Source organism: Gorilla gorilla, chromosome 10 (assembly GCF_029281585.2).
Source record: "Gorilla gorilla gorilla isolate KB3781 chromosome 10, NHGRI_mGorGor1-v2.1_pri, whole genome shotgun sequence".
In the NCBI taxonomy this organism is placed as follows: domain Eukaryota; kingdom Metazoa; phylum Chordata; class Mammalia; order Primates; family Hominidae; genus Gorilla; species Gorilla gorilla.
In genome coordinates, this window is record NC_073234.2 from 74,896,980 (window position 1) to 74,923,923 (window position 26,944).

The window sequence follows — 26,944 nt, forward strand, 5'->3', positions numbered from 1 at the left end:
CTGAAGTCCAAAGGCCCTGTATTCCAAAAAAAAAAAAAAAAGCAAAGAGGCCAGTGTGGTTGCATGGGACGTAGCAAGGGAGAGAATAGTAAGAGGTAAGGTTAGTGTGGCTGTGAGGCCAAGTCACGTAGGATTTAGCAAATACATATTGCATGGGACTCATACTAAAGAATTATTTATTGTTTACCTGAAATTCAAACATAACTGACCATGCTGTAGCTTATCTAGCAACTCTACTTGTAGGTTCTTGTAAGGACTTTGACCTTTATCTTGAGGAGGTGGGGGAGCCATTGTTGGGTTTACAACAGAAGAGAGACACCATTTCTCTTAGGTTTTTAAAGGATTGCTCTGGCTGCTGTGTTGAGAATGGGCTGTGGAGAGTAAAGATGGAAACAGGGGGGCCTGGGAGTCTATTGCAGTAATCCACATGAGGGATGACAATGGCCCAGACCAGAGTGTAGCAGCAGAGCGGGTGAGAAATGGTCAGATTCTGGATATGTTTTGAAGGTAGAGCCGAAAGCATTTCAACATGGATGGGATGTGCTGTGTGAGAGGCAGAGAGGATTCAAGAATGACGTCCAGGCTTTTGGCTTGAACAACTAGAACAGAGCTGCCATCGAATAAAAGGGGAGGACTGTGGGTGAAGCAGGTTTAGGGAAGAGAATTGTAGTTTATTTGGGCATGCTGAGCTGATTATAGGTCAAATAAGATGAGGCCTAGCCATCAGCCAGCAGAATTTTATAGTATTTTCCATACAGATATCCAATAATGTAAGTAAAAAGTCACCCCTTCATTGGGGACAGATTTTTTACTTATTGTGCTTTATATCTTATTATTTAAAAAAGGTCTTCCGGCTGGGCAACATTGTGAAGCTCCATCTCTACAGAGAAAAAAAAAAAGATACAAAAATTAGCCGGGCATGGTGGTGCATGCCTGTAGTCCCAGGTACTTAGGAGGCTGAAGTAGGAGGATCAATTGAACCTGGGAGGTTGAGTCTGCATTGAGCCACTGCACTCCAGCCTGGAAACAGAGTGAGACTCTGTCTCAAAAAAAAAAAAATAAATAAAAGGGTCTTCTACATCCCTGAGTGAACTTACAAAAAATGCTTAGAGAAAGAATAGCCAGGGTTGGATTTCAGTTTCCTGGTTTCTTCTTCAGTATCTGAGCTGTAACAACCTGACTGAATCCCAACATCCCACTTCACTTGGCACTCAAATTCATGTTTCCATAGATGTTTTTCTTCATCTCTATTCATTTCTTTTCATCTATTCTCTAACTTTGAGAGAAAAGAATTTTATTATCTAGATGCTTTCTTTACTGTACTTCCAAAGGCTTAAAAATGTGCCCTGGAAATGGAACAGATCACCCCCTGCCCAAAATGCCTGGAACACGGTACCCTAGAGGGCTGGCATAGTCTGAGCACTTGCTGTCCTCAGCGTGTGGACGGCCATCTTCTTTGTGTTCCTTTCGCTGATTCCAAGTGGTTTTGAACAGATGACTGTCTCAATTCTTTCCCTCTGTTAATCCAAGTTTCTGGGTAAAATGACATTTTTTTTTCTGTCCTGATTAGCAAGCATACCTTTTCTTGCATGATCATTTTTACCTCTTTTTCTCAGACTTGTGGTACAGTTTAATTTGAAAATTTTGATATGGCTGTATTTAAAATTATCTGCAACTTTTTCATCTATTATAGGACTGTGCATTTCCAAGGATCCATGGGGAAAAATAAATGTTAGTTGGGAAAAAAATCTATAAACGATGGCGTCTTTTCTGGAGGTCTTGTGTACTGTGTTGTTTTTAATCATAGCATTTTAAATTGGCACACTCTTACTGAAAGCATTTTTTTCTCAATAATTATTGTGTTTTGTTTTTATGCTAAGAAGCAAGTACTGATTAAATGATGAATTACATATATTGTGTTGCCTGTGTTTTTCAGGACTTGAGAGAGACAAGTTTGATAATAAAACGGTTTCATTTGAGGAGCACATTAAGTCAGAACACAATATGTGGCATTATTTGTACTTCATAGTCCTGGTGAAAGTTAAAGACCCAACAGAATACACTGGACCTGAAAGTTATGTGGCTCAAATGATTGTGGTGAGTGACCAGAAGGTTTTAATTTGTGACTATATTGTATCTTTTAGGCTTTCATCTTCTCTACCCTACCATCCTCCCAAAATATGAAGATTGTAGCAATCATTTTTTGTTAACATTTAAATAGGCCTGTCAATCACTGAAGAACATCTACACTGACTAAGTCATTGGTTCCCAGTAGACTCCTTGGTTATTCAAACCAAATTTGAGTCTCCAGTGCACAGATGATATTTCCTGGATTCTCTTTGCAATGACTAGCACCATCTCAGTGATGTTCATCACCTTCTGGCATCATACGTTTTATCATTGCTGACGTCCCACTTCCTGAAATCTGGAACTTTCCCATTGTTAAATATGAACAGAAGATTCATACCTTAAGGAATCCCTTGAATTTCAAAAATCAAGAGTTTAAGAAATTGAATTGTGTTTGGGGATAGTATGATGTTCAGTCCTAATGGGAGAGCACTGATTTTCCATCAACACGTACTTCGGATTGATTTACCAATGTTGCTGATGAATTTGCACTGATCCTGCCACATCTAGTTGCTTATAACTCCTCAGCAAGATTAGGACAGAGGATGTGGTTGTCCATGATTTGAAGTTTCTTCTGTCTCATAGGAAATTAAAACAAATTGGCCCGAAAGGGAAATTAAAGTTACAACTTCAGTGTATATGTATACACATTTAGTGAGTATCGTTACATCTGATATAAATGTTTGCATTTTTATAATTAAATATAGCTATAGATTGGATATTCCCCCCACCCCCCCAAAAAAATCTAACAAAATTGTGTTCACCATTTGAAAAAGAGGCCTTAGATGACTCATGATCCTCCTTGCTACTTGGTCCTAAGGAAAACACTTAATAAGCACCAATGTTTGCACCAATGCTGAAGTGTCAGCAAACTTATCATCTGCTTAGGAAGAGACTGTAGTTAGGGAGCAACCAAAGAACATTTTTGGAGGATAACATATTAATAATTATAAGTTCATATAGTCATAGTTTACCTTACCTGTCAATATTTATGTGTCACAAGAGAGCTACATGTAAATTGGATTTTTATATTTCAGCATTTTTCATGCTTTGTTATTAATGACTTGCATTCTACTCTAAGTTGTTTTCTCTGCATTCTTCATTTGACAATGGACAGAACCTAACATTGTTTGTCTTCTCCACTTTTGCCTTTCTGCCTCCTCCTCCTTTTAAATCAGAGGAAAAAGGTAATCATCTTAAGGATATATGTTCATGGTCATCATTTATACTTTCTTGATCTCATTTGTGCAAAACATTTTGTTTCTGCTTGCTGAGGGTAAAAACATGTAAAACATTGTATTTAAAATGGGACCTCACATCGCCGTCTTTTTTCAAAGTTTGAGTAAGTTTCATCAATATACATTTATTAGACTCCTGTTATATGCCTTGGATGAATAGATGTTTGGGTATACTATACACTAAAGAGTATGATATATTTCCCCTCTGCCAAGGAACATAGAGCTTAGTAAGAGGAAGGGGGGAATAACAAACCCAAAGTAGAATATGCCAGGGTTCTGCAAGAGAAGTCCAAATGAAAACCTGCGAAGGCTTCAAGATGGAGAGTGGCATCCAATAAGAGCAGGTGAAAGGAATTGATGGGGGGTGGGGTGGCAATATGCCCGAGAGGAGGATTTCTGTAGATGGGGAGTGTCTGTCTATAAGAGGGAGTAGCCTGAATAAAAGCATAAACATGAGACACTTGGACACTCAGGGGATCGTGAGTTTCCCAGTTTCACTGGCACATGGTCCACTTATAGGGAAACTCTGAGAGATCTGACAGGAACTGTAGATTGGAACTTTGAATAAAAAAGGTAGGCATTTGGATGTTATTTCATCAATGAGGGGAAACCTCTAAAGGTTATAACTAAGGGAATAATGTGACCTAGGCAAAAAGGCAGGCAGCAGTGTGCAGGCTGGTTTGGAGAGGAGAAAAGAAGTTAAAGATGGAATTTGGCAGCAGATGAGATTAGAGGTGAGGATATGTGAGGAGCAGGGGAAGTCGAAGAGAGCAAGATGAGCCTGAGATGCCAGCCAGTGTGTGCCTGGTCATTGGGAGAAAGGCGGTGGGTCATTTCAGAAGGTATCTTTGTTAGGGAGGCAAGCTGGTCAGAGAAGAATTCTTGTTGATTTTGAGGTGAGACTGGAGGCCAGGAGTCACGGGTAGGAGGAGCAGTGTTGGGGCAACAGCTTGAGCCTTGGAGCCAGGAGTGTCAAACCATTGCTCTGTCTCTTATCTGCTGGGTGGTCTTGGATTTCATGCATGAGTCTTGAAACCTGCCTGAGCTTCTGCCTCCTCATCTAAAGGGAGGAACTGCTGCATTGCCCACAGGAGGGTTGTGCACTCAGTGAGATGATGTGTAGAAAGTGCCTCACAGAGTGCAGAGACCGTCTCTGTAAATGATGGTTCTCACTGTGACAGTTCACATAGAATGACCATAGAAGCTGTCAGATTAGAGAATGGTGGGGAAAGGGAAAGAGTATAAAGACAGAATAGAAAACTTGAGACAGAACCCAGGGGATCCCCCATTCAGGAAAAAGAAGAAAGACAAGTAAAGAAGCAAGAAAGGAGACAATAATGAAGGCATAAGGAGAGCCAGGAACAGGAGTATATCTAAAGCCAAGAGTTGAGGATTTCAGTGTCAGAGTCCAACAGCATCAATTGCTGCAAAGAGGCCAGAAAGAAGAAACAGGTCAAAGCCTTTGGATTTTATGACCTAGAAATCACCGGGTGACTTTTTTACCTTAAGAGAAGACTGCTGTGAAAATGTTGACCCATCTCTGGCCTTAACATTAAAAGCAGCATTTTACCAGGCACTTGTACTTGAATTTTTAAGTATCCAAGTACTTATCCATGTTTCTGCCCAGCCTCTTCTGTCAGAGCTTTCTCCAGAGCCATGACAAGAGGGATAAGAGCTCCCAAGCTTATTCCAACATGAAACGTTTCATTTTCATCCAAGCAGTGCACATCCAAGAGAACAAGCTCCATTCCTGAATTTTAATGGCCAGGAGAAGGAAGAGTGATATTAACTTAGGTCTGATGGAAATGAAAAGTTGTTTGCATGGAAGGTTACTTATGGAAATAGCTTCTTTGGAAAACATCTAAAAATCTGTAGCTAAAAAACCCATTTCAGAAAATCTGTTACTCCAAGCTCTGTGGAGATGATGGCCTTCTGACTATCCTCCTAGAGAGAGAGAAGATTTTGTAGCACGTGGAAAGTTGAAGCACATCTACAGTTCAGTTCAAAGACTGTTCTTTCTCTTCTCTTTCTCTGCTCCTGAGGTAGCTACTCTTCAAACTTTGGTAGGAAATCTTCCAGACATTTTCTGCCACTCTTATTTTTGTTCTTTAAAAATAGGTTCACTTAACAAGTTGATTTAGGTGCTTATCAATAGGGCTTTGGAAGAAGTTTCAAATTCTTTATAATTGATGTTGCTTTTACTTTCATGGATTTATGCAAAGGAAAATATGAAAAGTCCTTCCTCATATTAGTTCACAAAACAACTCATCTGAATCCTGCTACACTGTTTATGTAAATCTGATTTGTACCTTGGGACCCTTAGAAAATGCCTCCTACCTTTCGGAGAAATGGGAAAAACAAGAATAGAGGTTGGGCGTGGTGGCTCACGCCTGTAATCCCAGCACTTTGGGAGACTGAGGCGGGCAGATCATGAGGTCAGGAGATTGAGACCATCCTGGCTAATGCGGTGAAACCCCATCTCTATTAAAAATACCAAAAAAAAAAAATTAGCCAGGCGTGGTGGTGGGCACATGTAGTCCCAGCTACTCGGGAGGCTGAGGCAGGAGAATGGTGTGAACCTGGGAGGTGGGCTTGTAGTGAGCCAAGATCACGCCACTGCACTCCAGCCTGGGCAACAGAGCAAGACTCCATCTCAAAAAAACAAACAAACAAACAGACAAACAAAAAAACATAGAATAAGTTCTGGGAATGTTCCTCCCTCTGTATATTTTTTCACCTCCAATGCTTCAGCTTTGTTACCATGTCAGTAAGGAATATTTATACTAATATCCATTAAAGCACTGTGTTAGTCTGTTTTGCATTGCTGTAAAGGAATACCTAAGGCTGGGTAATTTACAAAGAAAAGAGGTTTATTTGGCTCACAGTTCTGCAGGCTGTACAAACATGGAACTGGCATCTGCTCAGCTTCTGGTGAGGCCTCAGGAAGCTTTCACTCATGGCAGAAGGTGAAGTGGGAGTAGGTGTGTCACATGCAAGAGAGAGAGGGGAGGGAAGTCTTTAACAACTAAGTCTAGAGTGAACTAATAGAGTGAGAAATCACTCCTTACTGTAGGGAGGGTACCAAACCATTCATAAAAGATCTGCCCCCATGACCCAAAAGCCTCCCACTAAGCCCCACCTCCAACACCAGGGATCAAATTTCAACATGAGGTTTGGAGGAGACAAACCATATCCAAGCCATAGCACCTCAGTTTCTTCATTTGTAAAATTCAGATAATAGAGAATATTGTATCTATTGATGACATTTTAATATGAAGTTTGGAGGGGACAGATATCCATACTATATCAAACATACATTGTAAATAAAGTAATACATTGCTTCTAAGGGTTAGAATCGCAGGAAACACATATGTGTCTTTGTATCCATCCAATAATAGGATCGGGGTCTGAAATATTAATCAAAACTTAAAACTGTCTTACCTCTGCCTTCAAATTCTTTTTTTTGTGTGTGTGTGTGACAAATTCTTGCTCTTTTGCTCAGGCTGGAGTGCAGTGGCACAATCTTGGCTCACTGCAACCTCTGCCTCCCAGGTTCAAGAGATCCTCCTGCCTTAGCCTCCCAAGTAGCTGGGACTACAGTCATGCACCACCACACCTTGCTAATTTTTGTATTTTTAGTGGAGACAGGGTTTCACCACGTTGGCCAGGCTGGTCTCAAACTCCTGACCTCAAGTGATCCACCTGCTTCGATCTCCCAAAGTGCTAGGATTACAGGTGTGAGCCACAGCACCCAGCCTTACCTTCAAATTCTAAACCAAGCTATTTAAATAGCCACTGTTTGATTATTTGAATTAACATGGAGCATCTTCTGGGATATTGTTCAGGGAAATGTGAGTAGATCAAGGTATTTTGGGGATGTATTTTCTTGTCAAGTAAACCCTCATGTTTGATAAAATAAATGATATTTTGAGCTAGTGTTTGCTGGGAACAGAAAGTAAGAAGGGAAAAGGAGGGACCATACAGGAAAGTAAAAATAATAAAAGAAAATTTAGAAAACTAGACGAAAAGGTATGAAAGGATAAATCCTCCATCCCATACTGATAATGGCCTTTGAGCATCACTAAGCCCCTTTGCTTCTCCCGTTAAGCAAAGGATGATGACTGAGGAGGAACAAACAAAAATAGACATCATTAGAAAAAATACCCAAGACTTTTAGATGTTTCTCTAACATTTTGGGGTCATTTTCAGATTACCAGTGTTCATTTGCTGAGGTATATTAACGGATATTTATACTTAATTTGAAAAATAGCAGGATCCAAACCAGAGGTCTGTACAAGAGCAGGTGGCATGCGTGTCTGGAGAGCTGCTGCCTCCACAAGTATTCTGACAGCACTGGGCTGCTAGTGAGACCTGGCTGGCCACCCTCCCCATGTCATGGCCATGGGTTTTCGGGAACCATTTCCTCCTTTTACTGCATCACAGTTGCAAACTCTTCTATTTATTTTTCTCTTGATTAACAACTGCACTCTGACATTGCAGCAGTGTTGATGAAGACAATTTAACTCATGTTTTTGTTAACATAATAATTGTCTGTCGTAACCAAAATATAAGTTTCTTGAAAGCTATAATCAGGTATAGAGAAAATCTTTGTTATGCACAATACCAGGGCAGGTAATATCTGTAATATGTATTAACAGCAATTCACTAAACATTGAATGTCTCTGTATGCTGGCACCTGTGCTAAAGATTTGCTGTATAAAGATAAATAGGAAATTGCCTCTTCTCCCACGAAACTCAAAACATTTATTGAATGAATAAATAATAGGTGAATTAATAAATGAATGGTTTCTTTTTAGCCCTCTGGGAGTTGGACATAATTTACAGAAAGATATACCAAGATAGATGTGAGACATTGCAACACAAATTTCTCATTAGTCAAATGCTATCTGTCCCTTCTTTTGAAAACTGAAGGATAAAGATACAGCAGGAAGGGTTATGTCCCTTGACCCAAATCGGAGGGCTGATTTGAAAGATGAGGCTGTAGGCACATTAATCCGTCTGTGGCCTCTCTCATCGTGTCTCTCCAACCCAGCCTCTCCCTCCCACAGGAGTAGGCCTTCCCCTGCTCTCCTAGCAGAGGGGTGGGGATGCACACTGGTGGGGTTTTCAGCATAACTCACCCTTAAGAATGAATTCTTCCTTGCCATGATCTGTTAAGACCTTAAAAAGAAAGGTCATATTTTAATGAGATAGGAAATAAATCTACCCATCTAGTCACCCAGTACTTTAGCCACATAAGGAGGGGAAAGAACTAGCAATTTCCCAAATGTTGTTTTCTGAGTCTGGAAATCAAAATCAGTCTTGTTTAGTTAAAACATATTTTTGAGCAGTAACTGTTGGAGGGGAGATGTTTGGGCTCATGAAAGCCATCGAGTCTTCTAAGATTTCTATGCACCCCTCCTGCTTTAGCACCACTGGCCAACTTAATTTCTGCATTATTGTTATGTGTCATAATTATGAAATTATATGTTCTGTTCTATTACTTCTAATTTACACTAATTTTGTAATTGGATCTCATTAAGCCAATTATGTAACTGCTTAATCTTTAACTAAACACTATTTTAAAGACTTCAGAACTTAATTTTAAATGTTTACATTTCAAGGAAAGCCAAGGGGGTCTTTGCAGCTCAGAATGCACAATTAAAAAGTAAATTTGAGCATTCAAGGAGATACCACCCTCACTTCCCACATTTTAAGTCCAGACATGTGTCTGTAATTTAAGAGGGATGTTTTAAAATGCCCCTCTCTGGATTTTTATTGTCACTATGGGATCTGTCCCCTATGTTATTCTCATTTTCTCTTTAGTATTCATGTGTAAGATCCATGAATTACCTCATTTTTGCACAGATGTTAACATCTTTCTATTCCTCTTGTTAGTTTGTGAAACAGAGACAGAAGTAATAGGTACTTAACAGTGTGGCTGAATGCTGTCTTCTTCATCTTAAGGATTCTGGTCCAGTGCTTAGGTTGTTAGACTTTGGTGCTGGAAGTGAGGATAAAAGGATTTGGACCAACTAGTGTTTAAATGATTTTCATGGGTAGAATTGCCATGGAGAATAAGAATGAGGGAAGGCAGGTAAGACACTGAAACTGAGATGTTCTAGGTTACTTCCTGAATTGATCAGAAACTGTAGATCTGCTAGTGTTCGGGTGATTGGCCACAGAGTTACAGAACCCAAGTGGCTTTTGTTAGCTTTTCTAATCAGTGTTTAAGGAGAAGTTCCATGCGAAGGAACAAACCTGAGCATATGAATCTGAAGTTTGATTTCTTAGGATTTCCATTTACAAGATTAGTGACTTTACTTATCTCCTCTGTACTTCAATGTACCCATTGATAAAATATGTATAATGGGCCAGTTAGAACTCAAAATAGAAGCCAACTGAAGTGAGCTAGGACTCTGGAGGCCTCTGGCTATACCAGACATTAACCCTTCAGTTGTTGGATCATGCAGAGGAGGCATGGTGGGGATCCCAGAGGCAGACTAGGGCAGATAAATCTGCAGGGGTATAGGGGGAGGGCGTATTTGGAGGGCTTATGAGAGGGGCTTACTTGACAATCAGGAGATATTGCAGTAGAGCCATATCTTTGCATACCAGCTAAATATTGGTACTGGGTATAACTGCACTTTTTTTGCAGAGCTGCTATGAGGATTCAATAAAATCATGCCACTAACAACACTACAACTAATATAACTGACATGGATAAGTATTGACTGTGGATAATAGCCACTAATCATGCCACTAACAACACTACTGCTAATATAACTGACATGGGTAAGTGTTGACTACTTATCCAGCTGACATTAGATAAGTGCCTGTGCTATGCTAAGTGCTTTACATGCATGATCTCCTTTAAAGCCTCGTGACAACTCTAGGAGGCAGATCCTATTGTTCTTGTTATCCCCATTGTACACATGAGGAAACTGAGGCTCCGAGAGGATTGGTAGCTTGCCCAAAGTGGCACAGCTTGCACAAACGGATGCCATGCCCATAATGTGCCAGGTGCATGCAAGTGGTCAATAAATGTCTATTAGTATTCGATCCCATACAATGTGTAAAGCTAGAAGTTGTGATTCCTTTGGGAACAAGCAAGGCCAGCTGTACCCAACCCTCTCAGCAGCGCACATGGCACTTTACAGAAGGACTATAAAAATTCAGTCCACAGGGCAGGGAGTAGACCTGGCTAGGAGACAGGAAGTCAGATGACAATCCTACAATGGCAGGAAGGCCTGAGAGGAATTCAAATAGGAAAAAAAAAAAAGAACTCGTTCAGAGCTGGTTGGCAACTGCATACTTCCTACAAAGATTAGAAGTATTACAATTACAATTATTACAATTGCAGGCGAGAAAGAAAAAGAGGCTGCAGGATGTTTCAATTTAATTTGATGAGTATTTACTGAGGAGAACTATGCATGAGGCACTGATAAGAATAAGAATAAAATATCACTGCCCTCCCAGGACCACACTATAACTAGAAGGACAGCTTTCTTCACCAGAAATGACTGTGAAAATCAGAACGAAATCTGGTACAGACATTCAGCGGCCAGAGAAACCTTAAGTCAGATCACACCACTGCACCCCTGCTTAAAACCTGTCCATGGCACTTAGATTAAAATCCAGAATCCTTCACAGACTGCTTATATAGTCTGGCCCCGTTCTATATTACCAGTCTCATTTCATCCCACGTCCCTTAGCCAACAACAGTCCAGCCACATCGGCCCTTCTTTTCTCAAAAATGCCATGCTTTTCCCTGATGGGAGCCTCGGCCCACGTGTGCCTTCTGCTTGCGGTCATGGTCCTCTGGCTCTTTGCATGTCTGTGCCTTCCTTGACATCCCCATTCCCGTTACTTCCTAGCCCACCACCCTTTATTTCCTTTAGCTTTATATTGATCTGACCTTAAATTGTTTTTGTATTTATTGGAGTGTTTATTCTTCATCAGTACTATATGCACCCCATTAAGGCATTTACACTTCTGCTTTGTTCTCTTCTGTATTCCCAGCACCTAAATTAATGCCCGGTATATAGTAGGCACTCAGCATAAATTCGTTGAACAAAATAAATAAGATATAGAGTCACTGGAGCACAGAGGACAGGTTCTTTTTGGCCAAAGGCACTAAGGACAGTTTCACCGAGAAGATTTTGAGGAGAGTCGAGCTAAAAATGAGGAGGATTTTGATAGAAGGATGGAGGGGAATATGTTCCAGGCAAAGTGTGTATCTTAAAAGAAAAGTGTGAGAACAAGAAAGGAAACGAATTAAGTGTATGTTATGTGTTAGCAGCTTTGTGTGTTATCTTATTTATACCCATTTTATGTGAATCGAGGCTCAGAAAAATGTTAGTCATCCCAGGTGCTCTGTAAATAAGTACTTGAACCAGGATGCAAATCCAGATTTTCCTGGGACCAATGTCTATGATTTTACCTTTAGCTATGCCTTCTTCTAGTGAATAATCAGGTAAAATTTGACAAAGGCTAAATATATGTAAATCAAGTATTGGAGAACAGGTAGGGAAAACCTCAAAACCAAAAGCCAAAAGACATCCTTTAGAAGGAAGAAAGCTGTTTCTGTTTCTCCAATATTTTTAGGAGTTAGAATTTTTAATCTCTAAGCTGCATTCGTGGAGGTGTGATCTAAAACACCTTGAAAATGCAGGACAATGAATCATTTTTTATTTTTTAAAGATGTGTTTATTCAACAAATGCAGATTGAGTGTTATTGTGTTCGAGGTGCTAGGCTTGGTTTAGAGATGCAGAGTTGAGGCAGATTCTCTAACTTCCCTTGGGAAGCTTTGGTAAAATAAAGGAAATAGATAAAGGAGTGATGATAACACACGGCAGCAGTGGAGTCTGCCAGAGCCTAGGGCCTGGGAAGGGAGGCTTCATGGAGGTCATGCCTGGATGCTTGAGGCTGATCAGGTAAATGAAGATGGAACACGTAGAGGGAGCAGATAGGTATGTCTGGAAAAACAGTGAGGACATTTGGGAGGGCAGGAGGCTAAAGTAGTAACCAGGAGCCAGGTTGCAAAGGGCCTTATGTGCTTACAAATTTTTACTTTATCCTGGGCTGGGCATGGTGGCTCACGCCTGTAATCCCAGCACTTTGGGAGGCTGGGACAGGTGGATCACCTGAGGTCAGGAGTTGGAGACCAACCTGATCAACATGGTGAAACCCTGTCTCTATTAAAAATGCAAAAATTAGCTGAGCATGGTTGCACACTCCTGTAGTCCCAGCTACTAAGGAGGCTGAGGCAGGAGGATTGCCTGAGACCAGGAGGTGGAGGTTGCAGTCAGCCACTGTACTCAGGCCTGCGTGACCAAGTGAGACTTAGTCAAGAAAAAGAAAGAAAGAGAGAGAAAGAGAAAGAAAGGAAAGAAAGAAAAAGAAAGAAAGAGAGAGAAAGAGAAAGAAAGGAAAGAAAGAAAAAAAAAGAAAGAAAGAATTGATTTACTTTATCCTGAAAGTTAAGGGAAGCCCTGCAGAGATATTAAACCAAAGAGACAGGAGCAGATTTACATTTTAGAAAGCATGCTCTATAGCAGTATACGAAATGGATTCAAGGGGGCCATCCTGGAAGAAAAAAAAATAAACAGGCAGAAAGATTTTATTACCCAGCAACAATAATGAGATCTGGTACTAAGGAAATGCCACTGGAAATTGAAAATAAATGATGGCTATGAAAAAATTAAGGTAGAAGTTTTAATGAAGGTGAGGGGAAGACTGTTTAGGTCCCTGACCTCAGAGAGTCAGGGGAGGGAGGGTTGAGCACTGGGGAGAGGGAAAGGGTTCCACAGGAATAAGTTGAGGAGATGTGATCATCTCAGTTTGGCTTATAGTGCCTAAGTGCATATGTGGACTTGGACATTTTCAAGGCATTTTCATTTTCGAGATATTTTAGATGATACCTCCACAATTGTAAGTTAGAAATTAAGAATTCTAATATGAAACTGAGTATATAGGTCTGTAATTCGGATGAGAAATCTAAAATGGACAATCTACTAAAAAAAGGTTAACTACCACAAGGATAAGATTTTAGTGTCTTTTTTGAGAACGGGTCTCGCCCTGTTGCTCAGGCATGATCCTGGCTCACTGCAGCATCGGCCTCCCAAGGCTCAGGTGATCCTCCTGCCTCAGTGCCCCCAAGTAGCTGGGACTACAGGCACACGCCACCATGCCTGGCTAATTTTTCTATTTTTAGTTGAGGCGGGATTTTTCCATGTTGCCCAGGCTGGTCTCGAGCTCCTGAGCTCAAGTGATCTGCCCACCTTGGCCTTCCAAAGTGCTGCCAGATTTTATTTTATGCACTAGGGCATCCCAGGATAATAGAAAAATGCCTGGTATATACTAGATACTCAATAAAGATTTCTTAAATGATCACAAAGATTTGTAAGTTGCTGGAGTATACTTGATAGCTGAAATCACAGATTTAGATAAGGCTATGCAAAGGAAGCTATATAGACTGAGAAATTCAGAAAAAGCATGCCCTCAGACTTGGAATAGCACAGACCTATCCCTGTTATTTAATAATAATGATGATAATAATGTCAAAAGTCTACTACTCAGATTTTACTCATCAAAAAGTAGAACCAGGAGAAAAACAGTTTTCATAGTGGGGCTCTGAAAGAGGATGTTGGCTTTTCATTAGCCAGTGAACCTAGAGGTGGTGTGGTCAGTTTGTGGATATCATGTGATCTGACATTGATTACATTTTAGTATGAAATTATGCTGCAAACCCAAATGTTTAGAGCAAAGCAACTTGGACATGTTCAGTATATGGAAGCTTTTTTGAAATGATAACCCATCCTAAGTCATTTATTTTAGACTTATGAAGGGATGTTCACTTCTCTGATTCTCATAACCTTAATAAAAAGATTTCCTCCTGCTGTGTGGAAGAAAATTCTTGTTTCCCAGTTCTAGTCATTACGGTAAGATCTTGTTCAATTCTCAGTTGGCTTTCTGGAATAATAATGTCCACATTGTTAGGACTGATACATTTTACTTAGAAACTCTGGCTTTCTTCCAGGGAGTAACAGATGCCATCAAAATGTAAGTTGTGGGAATAAGAACTGTATACTGTAAAGCCACACGAATTCTGTCTAATGGTTTTTAATAGGCTAGCATAGCCCATGCCATATTGTAAGTAATTAGTTAAGATGGCAATTAAGTTGAAATACTACTCTTGCTTTAGATAAGGTTATCAGGCAACCGCATGTCCATAGGATTTGGGACTAATTTTATCTAAGGGAATTTCTGAAAAATAATTGCTGAATTTTACAAAAGTGATTCAGCACTTGGATTTCAGAGATTAGTCATTTAATATCAGGTTAGTGGAGTCAGCTACTTTGATGGGATTTAGAGATCAAGATGTTTTGGAAATAATAGCATCTGAGGTAAGTTACCGCAGCTCTCTGAGTCTGTTTCCTCCTCTGTAAGTGGGGATAATACTCCCCTTTACTAGGATTCCTGTGTGGATTAAACACAATCACATCTATCCTAGCACCTAACATGGTATCTGGCTCACAGTTACTGTTCAACAAATGTTTGATCTCCCACATCTACTTAAAATATTTGGCTAAATAAATAATATGGCTAACTTTAAATACTATTTTGTGGATTCAAAACATTCTTAAACCATTCAATGTTCAAAGTCCACTGATTCTACATAGTGTTTCTTTTATAGGTTAGGCAAAGGTCAACTTCCATATGTTCAATAAATACATAGCACCTGTAATGTCCTAGACGCTGCGCCCACACCTGGAAAGGGACACAGAGGAGATAAAGACAGCCATGGCCTGTTGCACAGTTACCTGTTTAGAGCTGAAGGCAGATCCTAGACAAGTCACCACAGGTTTTACATAGCTAAATAGTGAGTATTACCATCAAGCGAAGGTCAGGCAGAGGGGCTTCCTATATTGTTGTCTGACACAAACCCGTTTGGCATTTGTTCCTTTGTCTAACCAGAAGTTGGGAGCTTCCATAAATATTTGCATTGCTGGAACCATTGAATCCATTTGAGTTTACAAGTGATGTTAAGACAGATCTTACCACAAAGAGGTGTGGTATGACACCATCTGGAGTGCCCCAGAGAGGACGTGGGGACAGACATACTGTGAACAAGAGTGGTAGGAGCTAATTCTGAGTCAGAACCCAAATTACATAAGAAGAAATGTCATCTAGTTCACTTCTATCCTTACCCTGGGAGGCTAGGGGCAAGCTCTGCCTGCTTCTAGGTTATATCATGAAAGCAACAAAGGATGTTTATTTCATTTTCCAAAGAATACATTTTGGGCTCCTTCAAGTGAAGAACTTGAGGCATTTTTCACACATGTAATCAGCTTTTTCATTTTTTCCAACATTTGAAAAAGTTCCAGTATAAAGCACATATTTTTTGCTTTAGAAATAATATTCTGGTCTGTGTCCATACCACTCTGAATGCAACCGATCTCCTCTGATCTCAGAAGCTAAGCAGAGTTGGGCCTGGTTAGTACTTGGAGAAATAATATTCCGGTCCTCCAAGTTTCCTTCTGAATTGGGGTTCTACTGTGATTGTTAACTCTTAAGAAAGATTTCAAGTGTTTTTGCCATTGTGTGAGGTTATTGATAAAGCATTCCAAATACAAATGACATAAAAAGCACCAGTTCACCAGAACCTGAAATTCAAAAATGGCCACATTCAGAGGTGGTTTATTTGCAAAGGTACCTGTAACTTTTCAGAGGTAATTACTCAGGGATTTCTTTTGACTCTCTTGGCAACAGGTTGTGATATAAAGGCCCTGGGTCCCGGATGCACATAGGTAGGCCTATGACTTTGAGAAGAGACTTGATTGCCACAGATGTGGATTCTTCATTCATAATGAGAATCCAAGTGGCTTCCATTATCTCTTCTGTCCTGGTTCTAAAATTCTGATAACTCTAAAATATTTAAAATATTTCTTTACATGAAGTTTTGGGTGTATTAATGTTTATTTTATCTTACAAACCAGAAGCAACTGGGACAGGAGTTTTAGAATGGTCCAGATTTGACTATTTCCATTGTATTCCTTGGGGGGAGCATATGTGGATCAGCTTTCCCCGGCTGTTGTCTGGCTGTTAAGTCCTGATGTTGTGCAGTCCACATGATTACACCCTTGTGCTGCAGCCTTTTCAGTAGGACAACACTGATTATGGACAGACAGTGAATTTTCTTCGAAGACATGGAGCCAGAACCTCTAAGAGAAAAGTAAATGGTGATTCTGGCTGGGGTCGGGGAGCAGTGGGAGGGGCGAGGAATTTCCACTGTCTGAGGCTACACCTATGCTGAAGGGCCTGTGAGAATTTCTGTTTCCCAAGCTTAGGACCCAGTACCATTTGGAAGCACTAAACCCAGTTTGAAAATGCCGTTTTAGAAAACAAAGACATACTGCCAACAGATATATAATAAGATAACCCATTTTATTGGGGTGATAAAAGTTATTCTTACTTGAGAGTATCACAGTTGCCTCACTTTATTTTCTGATGTATAACTCACTTGTGTCCAAGAATAAACGAAATAAGAGTCTGGATTGTAGAAAGAGCGTTAATGGAAGGGGTGCTGTTGTGTGTTAGACACAGTGCGGTGTGGTGGTTTAGACAGACTCAGGGACTTTGGAAGCCTTAGGCAGGCATTTAACCTCCCTGTGCCTCAGTTTCTTCATCTGTAAAATGCGTAAACATCCCTACATTTAGGGCTTCCTAAGGATTAAACAATTTAATGTTTTTGCATTATCTAACAGTACATTTTAAATTAAACTGTAAAATATGTATGAGTGTTAGAATAGCATTTCAGGGCTCAATAAATTATTATTTATTCAACAACTTTTGCTTAGTGCCTACCATGATCTAGGGCAATGGATAAGATCCTGCAGGAGAGCACAAATAAAGGATGAATAAATTCCCTGCTTCAGGAATCTTGGGCCTAATGAGAAATAATAATATATGGTCATAAAGATGAGTTAATAACAGGCAGCAATATTTGATGAGCTAAGATGAGGAGCTGTCCTCTAGCATGGGAAGAGGACCTTGTGTATAAAGGAAATAGGCAGATCTGAGTAATTGAAGCTCAGAGAGTAGGTGAACCCACCTGGATTAGGTTGGAGCTAAAGGGTAACAGGAATTAATTCTCAGGGTAAGGAGTTCCTGTTTGATCCTTCAAACACAGGAGAGGCATTGATGACTTTTATGTAGAGGAATTATGTGATTTTTAAAAAAATCCGATTTTAAGGAAGTATCAAAGAGTCTATAGCAGGATTTCATGAAGGAGCAAGAGTCTGGCAGAAGGAAAATCAGTGACCATCACACTGATGAAAAATGTGATAGAAGGAACTGGAAATAGGAAGGGATGGATGTGGTGGAAAGAAGATTTGACCAAGAGTGACAATCCATAAACCAAAAGGGCTCGGTTCCCGACACCCAACCCCGTACCTGCCTCTCTCACTAGGCTCAGCCTTCCTGGTCTTCTTTATGAGGCTTTCAATTCTGCCAACCTTGGCTTCTGCTGTTCCCTTCACCTGGAATGCTTATCTTCAGAAAATAAAATCTTCCTTTTGTGGCCAATCCATCTAAAGACCTCAGGCCCTCTATAAGAGCACTTCGTCATAGTCTATCCAAAGCGTTTACCACTATCTCAAATTACTTGCCTGTGGAGTTGTTACCTGTTTTTCACTGTCTTTGTTTCCTTGTGAACTGGACTCTTGATATCTTGGTAACTGTTTCCCCAGTACCTAGAACTATTTCTGAAACCCAAAGGGTCTTAATAAATATTTATTGAGTAAATGAATGAAATAATTGATCTCTAAGGTCCTTTCTAGCACCAGTTTTCTGACTTCCTGATTTTAGGTGAAAGAGAACTTAAGAAAACTGTTTGCTGACAGAGTATTTAGGAGAAAGGGAAAAAGAAGACTAAGGTTTTGAGTTTGGGTGACTTGAAGAATACTTTTAATGACTGAAATATCAGTTTTTATTCTCTCTCCTCAAACATTCAGGCACACTGATTTTGGTTGCCAGCTCATTCCATGTATGGTGTCAATGGGCCATCCAGAGGGCAATGATATCCTGGTCCCTGGAGACAACAAAACTGGGATGTTTCAGGAGAGAAAACAGAATGAAATTGAAGATAGGAGTTTTGGAAATCATACATAAGACTCGTGTTTGGCCGGGCGCAGTGGCTCACGCCTGTAATCCCAGCACTTTGGGAGGCCGAGGCGGGCGGATCACGGGGTCAGGAGTTCGAGACCAGCTTAGCTAACATGGTGAAACCCTGTCTCTACTAAAAACACAAAAATTAGCCAGTGGTGGTGGCAGGCGCCTGTAATCCCAGCTACTGGGGAGGCTGAGGCAGGAGAATCACTTGAACCTGGGAGGCAGAGGTTGCAGTGAGCCAAGATCACACCACTGCACTTCAGCCTGGGCAACAGAGGAAGACTCCATCAAAACAAACAAACAAACAACAAACAACAACAACAACAAAAATAAATTCGTGTTTGCCAACTAGTAGTAACAGACTGATTTATTTGAAACTGTTAGTGGAGCTAGTTATATTTTAGTGAAAATTCCGCATGGGGAAAAATAACCCAAAAGAAAATGGTAAGAGATTTTAGCAGGTAAGTCCATTTTATCATGTAATATTTACATGGATTTGCTCATTGTTTAGGAGAGAGTGGCAGTGGAACTAAAACACTCCCTTCTCATTAGGACCTGGCTGTGGATAAAAATTTCTCCCCAGGTCCATTCCATCTTATGCAGTGACAATGACCTGTAATGCTATCCTGACACCAACTGGTAACATACTGCAGTATAATTCCCGGGCTAACCACCCAGAGTCAGCACAGACCACACAAGTTCCAGGGCATAGTCCTCAAAAAGATACCCTTACTTCATACGCCAACTGCTTTTTGGGTGACCCCAGGCCACTCATACTTTGGACCAAATAGGTACAAATTCAGGGGTTACCATCATCCCTTCAGTTTGATAATTCACTAGAATGACTCACAGAATTCACAGGAGCACAGTACTTGCCATTACAGTTTTATTATAAAGGATACAGATCAGCAACAGCCAAATGAAGAGACACATGGGGCAAGATCTGAGTGGGTTTTGAACGCAGGGCTTCTGTGCCCTGTCTTTGTGGAATCTGGGTACATCACCCTTCTGGTACGGTGATGTGTTTACCTACCAGGAAGCTCCACTGAGCTTCGATGTCCAAAGTTTTCACAGGGGTTTCATTACATAGGCATGATTGACCTAATCATCTGCCATATAATTGAGCTCAGTCTCAGCCCCCTTGTACTCTCCAGAGCCGGGCTGACTCAAAGCTCTCTAATCATGCAGTTGGTCTTTCTGGTGACCAGCCTCCCTCCTGCTGAGTCATCCCATCTCTTAGCCTAAACTCAGATGTGATCCAAGGGCTCATGAATAACACAGAAACTTCTGTCACTTGGGAAACTCCAGGGGTTTTAGAATCTCCCTCCCAAGAATCAGGGACAAAACTAGTATAAGTCTTTATTATACGTCAGGTGTACTGCATTTTTCTGCACATTCATTTGTTGCTTTTTAATTTAAGCACTTAATTGGAAAGAAATTTTAAATCTTAACTGAAAGTTAGCCCTTCTCATTCCTCTATCCCTCTTATACACGATGTACATTCATTCCATCAAAATATCTCTTCCACATTATTTAATAAAACTGATATTAATCCACTACTTTCTAAAACTTCCATCATTCTAATTCAGATAGCCTTCAATTGTCACCTAGACCATGACAGGTGCCACTAAACTGGTCTTTTTTCTTCCATACTTGCCCCTCTACTGACTATGCCTCAAAGAAAAAAATGAAAAAAATCTAAAACATAAATCAGAATATGTCACCTGCCACCTGCTCCAAACCTTCCACTGGCTTTCTACTCTACATAGAATAAACCCGAACTTTCTTGTCCAGTCCTACAAGCTCTGGCACCTGCTATGCTCTGCCCTTTCCTCCCATTCATAGGCTCCAGCTACATGGACTTTGCTGTTTCCATAATATGCCAAACTTGTTTCTACCTGAGGGCCTTTGCAAATGTTCTTCTTTCAGCCTGCAGCACTCTACTTGTTCCTTTACATCCTGCACATCTCTCCTTAAATGTCATCAACTCAGAGAGGATTTCTCTGGTCACCTTTTCTAAAGAGGTCCCCTCTCCCCACTATGTCATTCTTTATCCTCTTACCCTGATTTTTCATTTCCCCGAAACAGCTATCATAATCTGACATCATGTTGTGTATTTGTTTTTTATTGTATGTCTCCTTCATTTGAATGTAACCTGCATTAGGGCAACAACTTTGTTTTTTTCATTGTTGTATTATCAGGACTTAGAGCAGTGGCTGGCATATAGTGGGCGCTTAGTAAATATTTGCTGAATGAATAAATGACTGAATAAACAAATGAATGAACAAGAAATAAGTAATGATATATCTTTAGTGACTTAGCCTAGATTCTTAATAATGCAAGTGATAGCTAGAGTAAAAATGTATGGCAGCTGAAAGCACAGGTATTAGACTGTCTCAGTTCACATGCCAGCTTGGCTACTTCCTAGCTGTGTGACCTTGGGGAATTTGCTTGACCTCTCTGAGCCTTATTTTGTCTCTTTAAAAAAAGAAAATGTAGTAATATTATCTACCTTTACATTTAAAACTGTATTCAGAGACCTTTTATAAAAAGGAATATACTCTCTCCCAATACCTATAATTCTTCAATCTACACATATTCAGTGGAACCTGTGATTAAAGGGTCCAACAGATCTAAGATAGACCTTTTAGATATACAAGACTAGATTAGAAACTAAGAAATATAAAAGAGTTTGGCCAAGTTACTGCTTCTTGCTTCCTTTTTTTGAAAAACAAGGATGTTGAATTAAATCTATCCAAAGACTCTTTGAGTGCTGATATTTTGTGGTGTTGTAATTAAAACCACAAGTCTGGACAAACTTGGAAGCCAGAGAATGATAGGGAAATCATATACCAAGCTCGAAGAAAAGCAGTGGGCTCTCTTCTTTATTATAAGGTTCTGCTCATTTAAATAGTCCCCAAAGAGTCTTCCAATGTCAAATAAACTACTTTGCAGAACATAATCAGAAAAGCATGGTTCAGTTGGCTGTGATTAGATTGCCAGCTCTGGTCTGCAGGGGAAAATCAAAGAAAATGTAGTCGAGGCTCGAGTTGGATTTAGTCAACAACCCATGTCAGCCATCTCTTTCTCCAATGAAGTACTATCTAAGAAGGACTAGAAATTTGTTGATATCATTAGTGAAATATAGTGCACTGTGTAAGAAGAACTAGAAACAAACAGTGGTAGAAACATGGGCTAATACACATGAATACAATTTCTCTATCTGGCAACCCATGCAAATTATTTGATCTTTTCAAATCGTAATAACACAGAAAGTTCCCAGAAGAAATAATTTGTTCCTACTGCTCGTTCTTATTTGTTCTAAGTTTGTGTATTAGTTTGGCTCTATTGCCAGATTACTTCTCTTCATATAACTTCATTTTTCATTTAGTTTCCCTATCTGCGTTAAAGGTTTTTTCAGATTTTTATATTTGATTGCGAACCTGCTTTGTGAAATCTTATCCTTTACTATCTTCATCTTGCACCTCTGGTTTTTTTTCCTCAGTGATTTGGTGGATGTGAAAATGATAGAAGCTAAGATTATATCATCTTTAATAAAGAAAAAAATATAGGGTATGTGGAATGCAGGTGAGCCATGGAGAAAGAAATCAATCAGGTTGGCAAATTGCATCAATGGGACAAGGTGCAAAATGCTTGTTTCATGCAGTATTTATTGAACAAGCTTGTTGAAATATAGTTAAAATGTATATGGAAAAGTAAGGAGCCATTTTGTTCAATTTAAATGACATTGATGTATTTTTTTACATCATAAAATCTTTCAATATTTCCAACAATAATCTTTGGCACAGTACTTTATACAATTTTCTCAAAGGCCCTTCAGAGATAAAAGTATATATCTAAGGTTATAAATTGGGTATATCCAATCTACATATAATGGAAGCCACTACAGTCACTCTGTAGAATTCAATAGATCAAGAATTATATTCAGGTATTACATAGATCAAGTATTATTCTTGAGAATTTGGGAGAAGTTGAGGTTTTGAATAATCCTCAAAGCCCTCAGTTAACTGTCATTTTTTTTAATTGCTCCCAGTTCTAATGGCATCTGGATGATTTTTTGTAGGACCAAGTAATCAGCTCATGCTCTCTTCTCTTCACTGTGGAAAGGAAGTCTTAACGTTGTTTTTAGAGAACCAGAAAAATGTATTCTTCCAAAATTAGCAGAAAGGGAAAAATGGCTTTTCTTTTTTTATGGTTTTGGAACTACCAAATAGGCATCCTTTCGAGAAGTGACTGCTCTACAGGTTGCTTTTATTGCTGTTTCTCCAAAGGGAACATTTGCTTAAAGTACACCCTCCCAGATCAAGGGGGTCCTTCCCTCCTGTGGCAGAGGTAAATAGGGGTTTACAACAGGAAGAGGAGTATTCTCTTTAAAACTTACATTCTCTTTAGTCTTCCCATCCTAAAAGAAATCATAAAACAACAGTGGCGAAGAACTTGGTAGATTGTATTTGAGTTATTTCAACAAAAAGAAAATGTATTTTATATTGAAGATAGAGGAGAAATAGGACCACAGTTGGGTGATTCTTGGTGAAGACGTCCCTGAAAAATACAAACACAATCTGAAGCTACTTTCTGGAAAACAGATAACTATACACATCAAAATATCAAACTAAAATTAGCAGAAAGAATTGTTGGCAAAGGTTTTGTAAAAGAACAGTTGCACAGGGCATGAAATTGTAGTGAAAGTTCACATAGCCTTTCATTACTTATTTGTCATTTAGTTGGATTTTCTTATTTGTCCCTCCTGTTGCTATAATTAGCCATTAAGCTAGCAGAAACAACATTTTCCACATCACATGGGCAATGTCTTTAGAGTTTGCAAAGAGAACAAGGAAAGCAGTTTACCCTGTTTCATGAAAAGACCAACCGATGTAGGAAAATAAGAATATTTGTTGTATAATCACTGAAAACCTGTCAGCAAGCAGAAGAGGTTTAACTGGTAATTACTTTAAAATAGATTTCTCTTCTGGTGCCTTTTTAAAGATATTCTATGTGTTATTTTTATTTTGTAGTTTAAAATAATTTATAGTTTTCATGGTAAATTTGACAGTGTGCAAGAATAATACTGAAATAAATAATATTCAAAAAGAAATGGTTTCTAAGCAGGCAGCGGCTGTGGGATCAGTGTTTGTGTAAGACTTTTCCTTTGCACGCTCATTGGCTTTTGTGTTTGAACACGTTGGCTGCCCTCTTCATTGACATTGTCTTAGTCAGATAGAATTGTTTTAAACAAGCATTCTATTTAAACTCCTTAAGTGATAGATTTGCCTTTTAATTAAAATATTATTCCTTTAGCTAGTATGCAAATATTATCCACAGTTTATTTTCCAAAGAAAACACTTTCTCTTTCCTACTTCCTAACTTCTAGAATAAATGCACAGATGAGCAAATTTATTTCAGGATTTAAAATGGTAAACTTACTTATATAATGGTAAACAAGCATGAACAATTTAACATTTCTAGGGTGTCATGTGTACTTAATGAAAATTCTGATCTATTACTTCTGAACTCCTGTGTCATGAGTCTGGGGATACAGTACGCCAAGGAGAAAAAAACACAGTTTCAGGAAAAAGAAAAAAAAAGTCATGTAATTAAAGTTGCAGGAGCCATTTCTTGAATCCTGGAATGTTTGGGAAATATACAATGCCCTACTCTTACGTTAAAAATATTGTTAGGTACCCAGGTTTCAGGAATCACTAAGCTTCAAATTACATTTTCATTCTTTGTAGTGACACCGTTCATTTTCCTTTCCTCAGGTCCTCTGTGTTCAGGCATGAAAACTGTCTGACTTGCCTAGAGTTTCCAGTTTAACCTTGCTAGTAAACCCTAAAATAAAACTATGACTCCCTTCTGTGTTCTACTTGGGCCAGTGTGATACCAATGAGTCTCGCTTCGCAATTCATGTTCATTATCATTATTCACCGATTATACCAGATAACTGTAGTCAGAACACTGCTTTGCTTAAAATAGAATGCAGTGATATTGGGTTACCACATGGGGAGGCCGACCTGAAGATCATCAGATGGTCTCTCAGGACAGTGCTCCAGACAGTCTCTCTCTTAGGGGACAAAGGTCCAGGCCCAGTGCTAACCTTTACAGACTCATCCTAGAGGCCGTCAGGGTACACAGAACAAATTGGGGGTAGTAACACACTAACCAGAGTCAAAAGACAGAAATGTGGATAAATCAGAATACCTATGCATTGATTTAACAAGATAAATTAATTTTCAAGCAGGACAGACACGCATGATGGCTGGTCAGTGTATTTTTCCCTGAGACGCCAGATTATGATGAGAAGGTTGGTTGCTGAATGAGCAGAGGTTGGGAGCAAAGGGAGTTAGTTGGTTTTATGATTTGAATAGTTGACCAGACCGAGATAAACAGATGTAACCTCATTGCTGCATCCAGCTGGAGACTAGAGTTTAGACAAGGGCTTGCTTGAATCCTGTGTGTGAGTCCTGGCTTTCCCACTTACCAGCTCTGTGACCTTGGGAAACACTGACTAGTATCTACCTTAGGGTTATTGTGAATGTTCATTCATTTATTCATTTATACTATGTATAAAGCACTTATTTTGTGCCAGGAATTATTTTAGGCCCATATCCCATAATGGCAGTGAACAAAACAGATAAAAATCCCTACCTTCATGATGTTTACATTCTAACACACAAGCCATCAATACGATTGATAAATAATATAGTCTGCCTCATGGTAATGGGTGCTACAGAGAAAAATAAGGCAGAGGAGGGAAAATCCCCAGGACAGGTGGATTCACTGTTAAATAAAATCAAATCTTAAATGTAAAGATGACGGTATCTGACCCACCATTTTTTTTATTCTAGTGTGTTGTTATTATTATGACTTTCATTTTATCTTCTGTGAGGAACAGGCAGAGCCTAGCCAAATATCCACGGGAGAGTGCCAGACACATAAGCTAGTTCGGCCTCATTCCACCCCATTTGTTCCAAGCTCAGTGCAGTCTTCCTAATTGCCAGTGTTGCCTTTAGATTTGTAAATTCCATTGATTAGTTAACAGTTGAGTCTTTCTTTGTTTTAGAAGACATTTTATACATAAAGGTGTCATTATACACTTTTCATTTCCTTTATCATGAGTCGAGATTTTAGGTCTAACTTCAAGCATTTTAGAAGTATCTCCATACTTAGCGCAATTTGTAGGACTCTTTTTTTTTTCTTTTAAGTTCTGGGATACATGTGCTGAATGTGCAGGTTTGTTACATAGGTACCTATGTGCCATGGTGGTTTGCTGCACCTATCAACCTGTCATCTAGGTTTTAAGCCCCACCTTTTCTAAGATCAGATCATGAAAATGGTATCAGTGCATTGTGATCTGGAGAGAAAGTCTTAGAGTCTGGAAATCAAAAGTCTGTATTCTAGTTTTGCTTTCTCATTATCTAGATCAGCAGTCCCCAACCTTTTTGGCACCAGTGACCAGTTTCATGGAAGACAATTTTTCCAGGCACTGGGGTCGGGGGTGAGGGGGTGGAGGTGGGAATGGTTTGGGGATGATTCAAGTGCATTACATTTATTGTGCACACTTTATTTGTTATTACATTGTAGCATATAATGAAATATTATACAACTCACTATAATGTACAATCAGTGGGAGCCATGTGCTTATTTTCCTGCAACTAGACAGTCCCATCTGGGGGTGATGGGAGACAGTGACAGATCAGCAGGCATTAGATTCTTAAAAGGAGCATATAACCTAGATCCCTCAAAGGCACAGTTCACAATAGGAGGTTCACACTTCTATGAGAATCTAATACCACCGTTGCTGTGACCGGAGGTGGAACTCAGGCAGTAATGCAAGCGATGGGGTAAATACAGATGAAGCTTCACTCACTCATCTACCACTCACTTCCTGCTATGCAGCCCAGTTCCTAACAGGCCACAGACTGGTACTGGTCCATGGCCCAGGGTTTGGGGACCCTGATCTACGTGACTCGTGATGCTGCCATAACTGTGTAGCTTAGTTTTTCTTCCTATGTCTTGGGGAGCATTGGGGCTGCCTTTCATAGGGTTCATGAGAGAATAAAATAAGACTTGCCCAAGATCACCCATCAGTAGGTTCCCCATCTTTTATTCCCCAGTTATGCATTCTTTCAGCTACACTAGGAAGAGGTGATGAGGGAGTGTGAAGGTTCTAGGATAGGAGAGAAAATACCTGTGAATAGTTTGGGTAACTTGATAATGGTTGGGCTCTAATGTTGTTATTGCAAGAGACCAAGAATGTCAGATTTGATAGGTTAGAAAATGGTGGTGTTTGAGCAGAAGAGCAGTTTATGAAGATGGTGTTAAAGGAGTCCCAGCAGTACTGTATTAGAGAAAAGGGATCTGAGAGTCATAAGAAAAATATGAT

The 26,944-nt window shown here is 39.7% G+C and overlaps 1 protein-coding gene across 2 annotated transcripts in view; it reads left to right on the forward strand.

The window, feature by feature from the left end:
* Positions 1-26,944, forward strand: part of ITPR2 (inositol 1,4,5-trisphosphate receptor type 2) — a 499,301-nt gene that overhangs the window by 445,378 nt on the left and 26,979 nt on the right. For both annotated transcript variants that reach the window (XM_031000671.3, XM_055358014.1), the window contains one exon: positions 1,937-2,097. In XM_031000671.3, the coding sequence (XP_030856531.1) occupies positions 1,937-2,097 (161 nt within the window). The remainder of the gene's footprint in view (positions 1-1,936; positions 2,098-26,944) is intronic.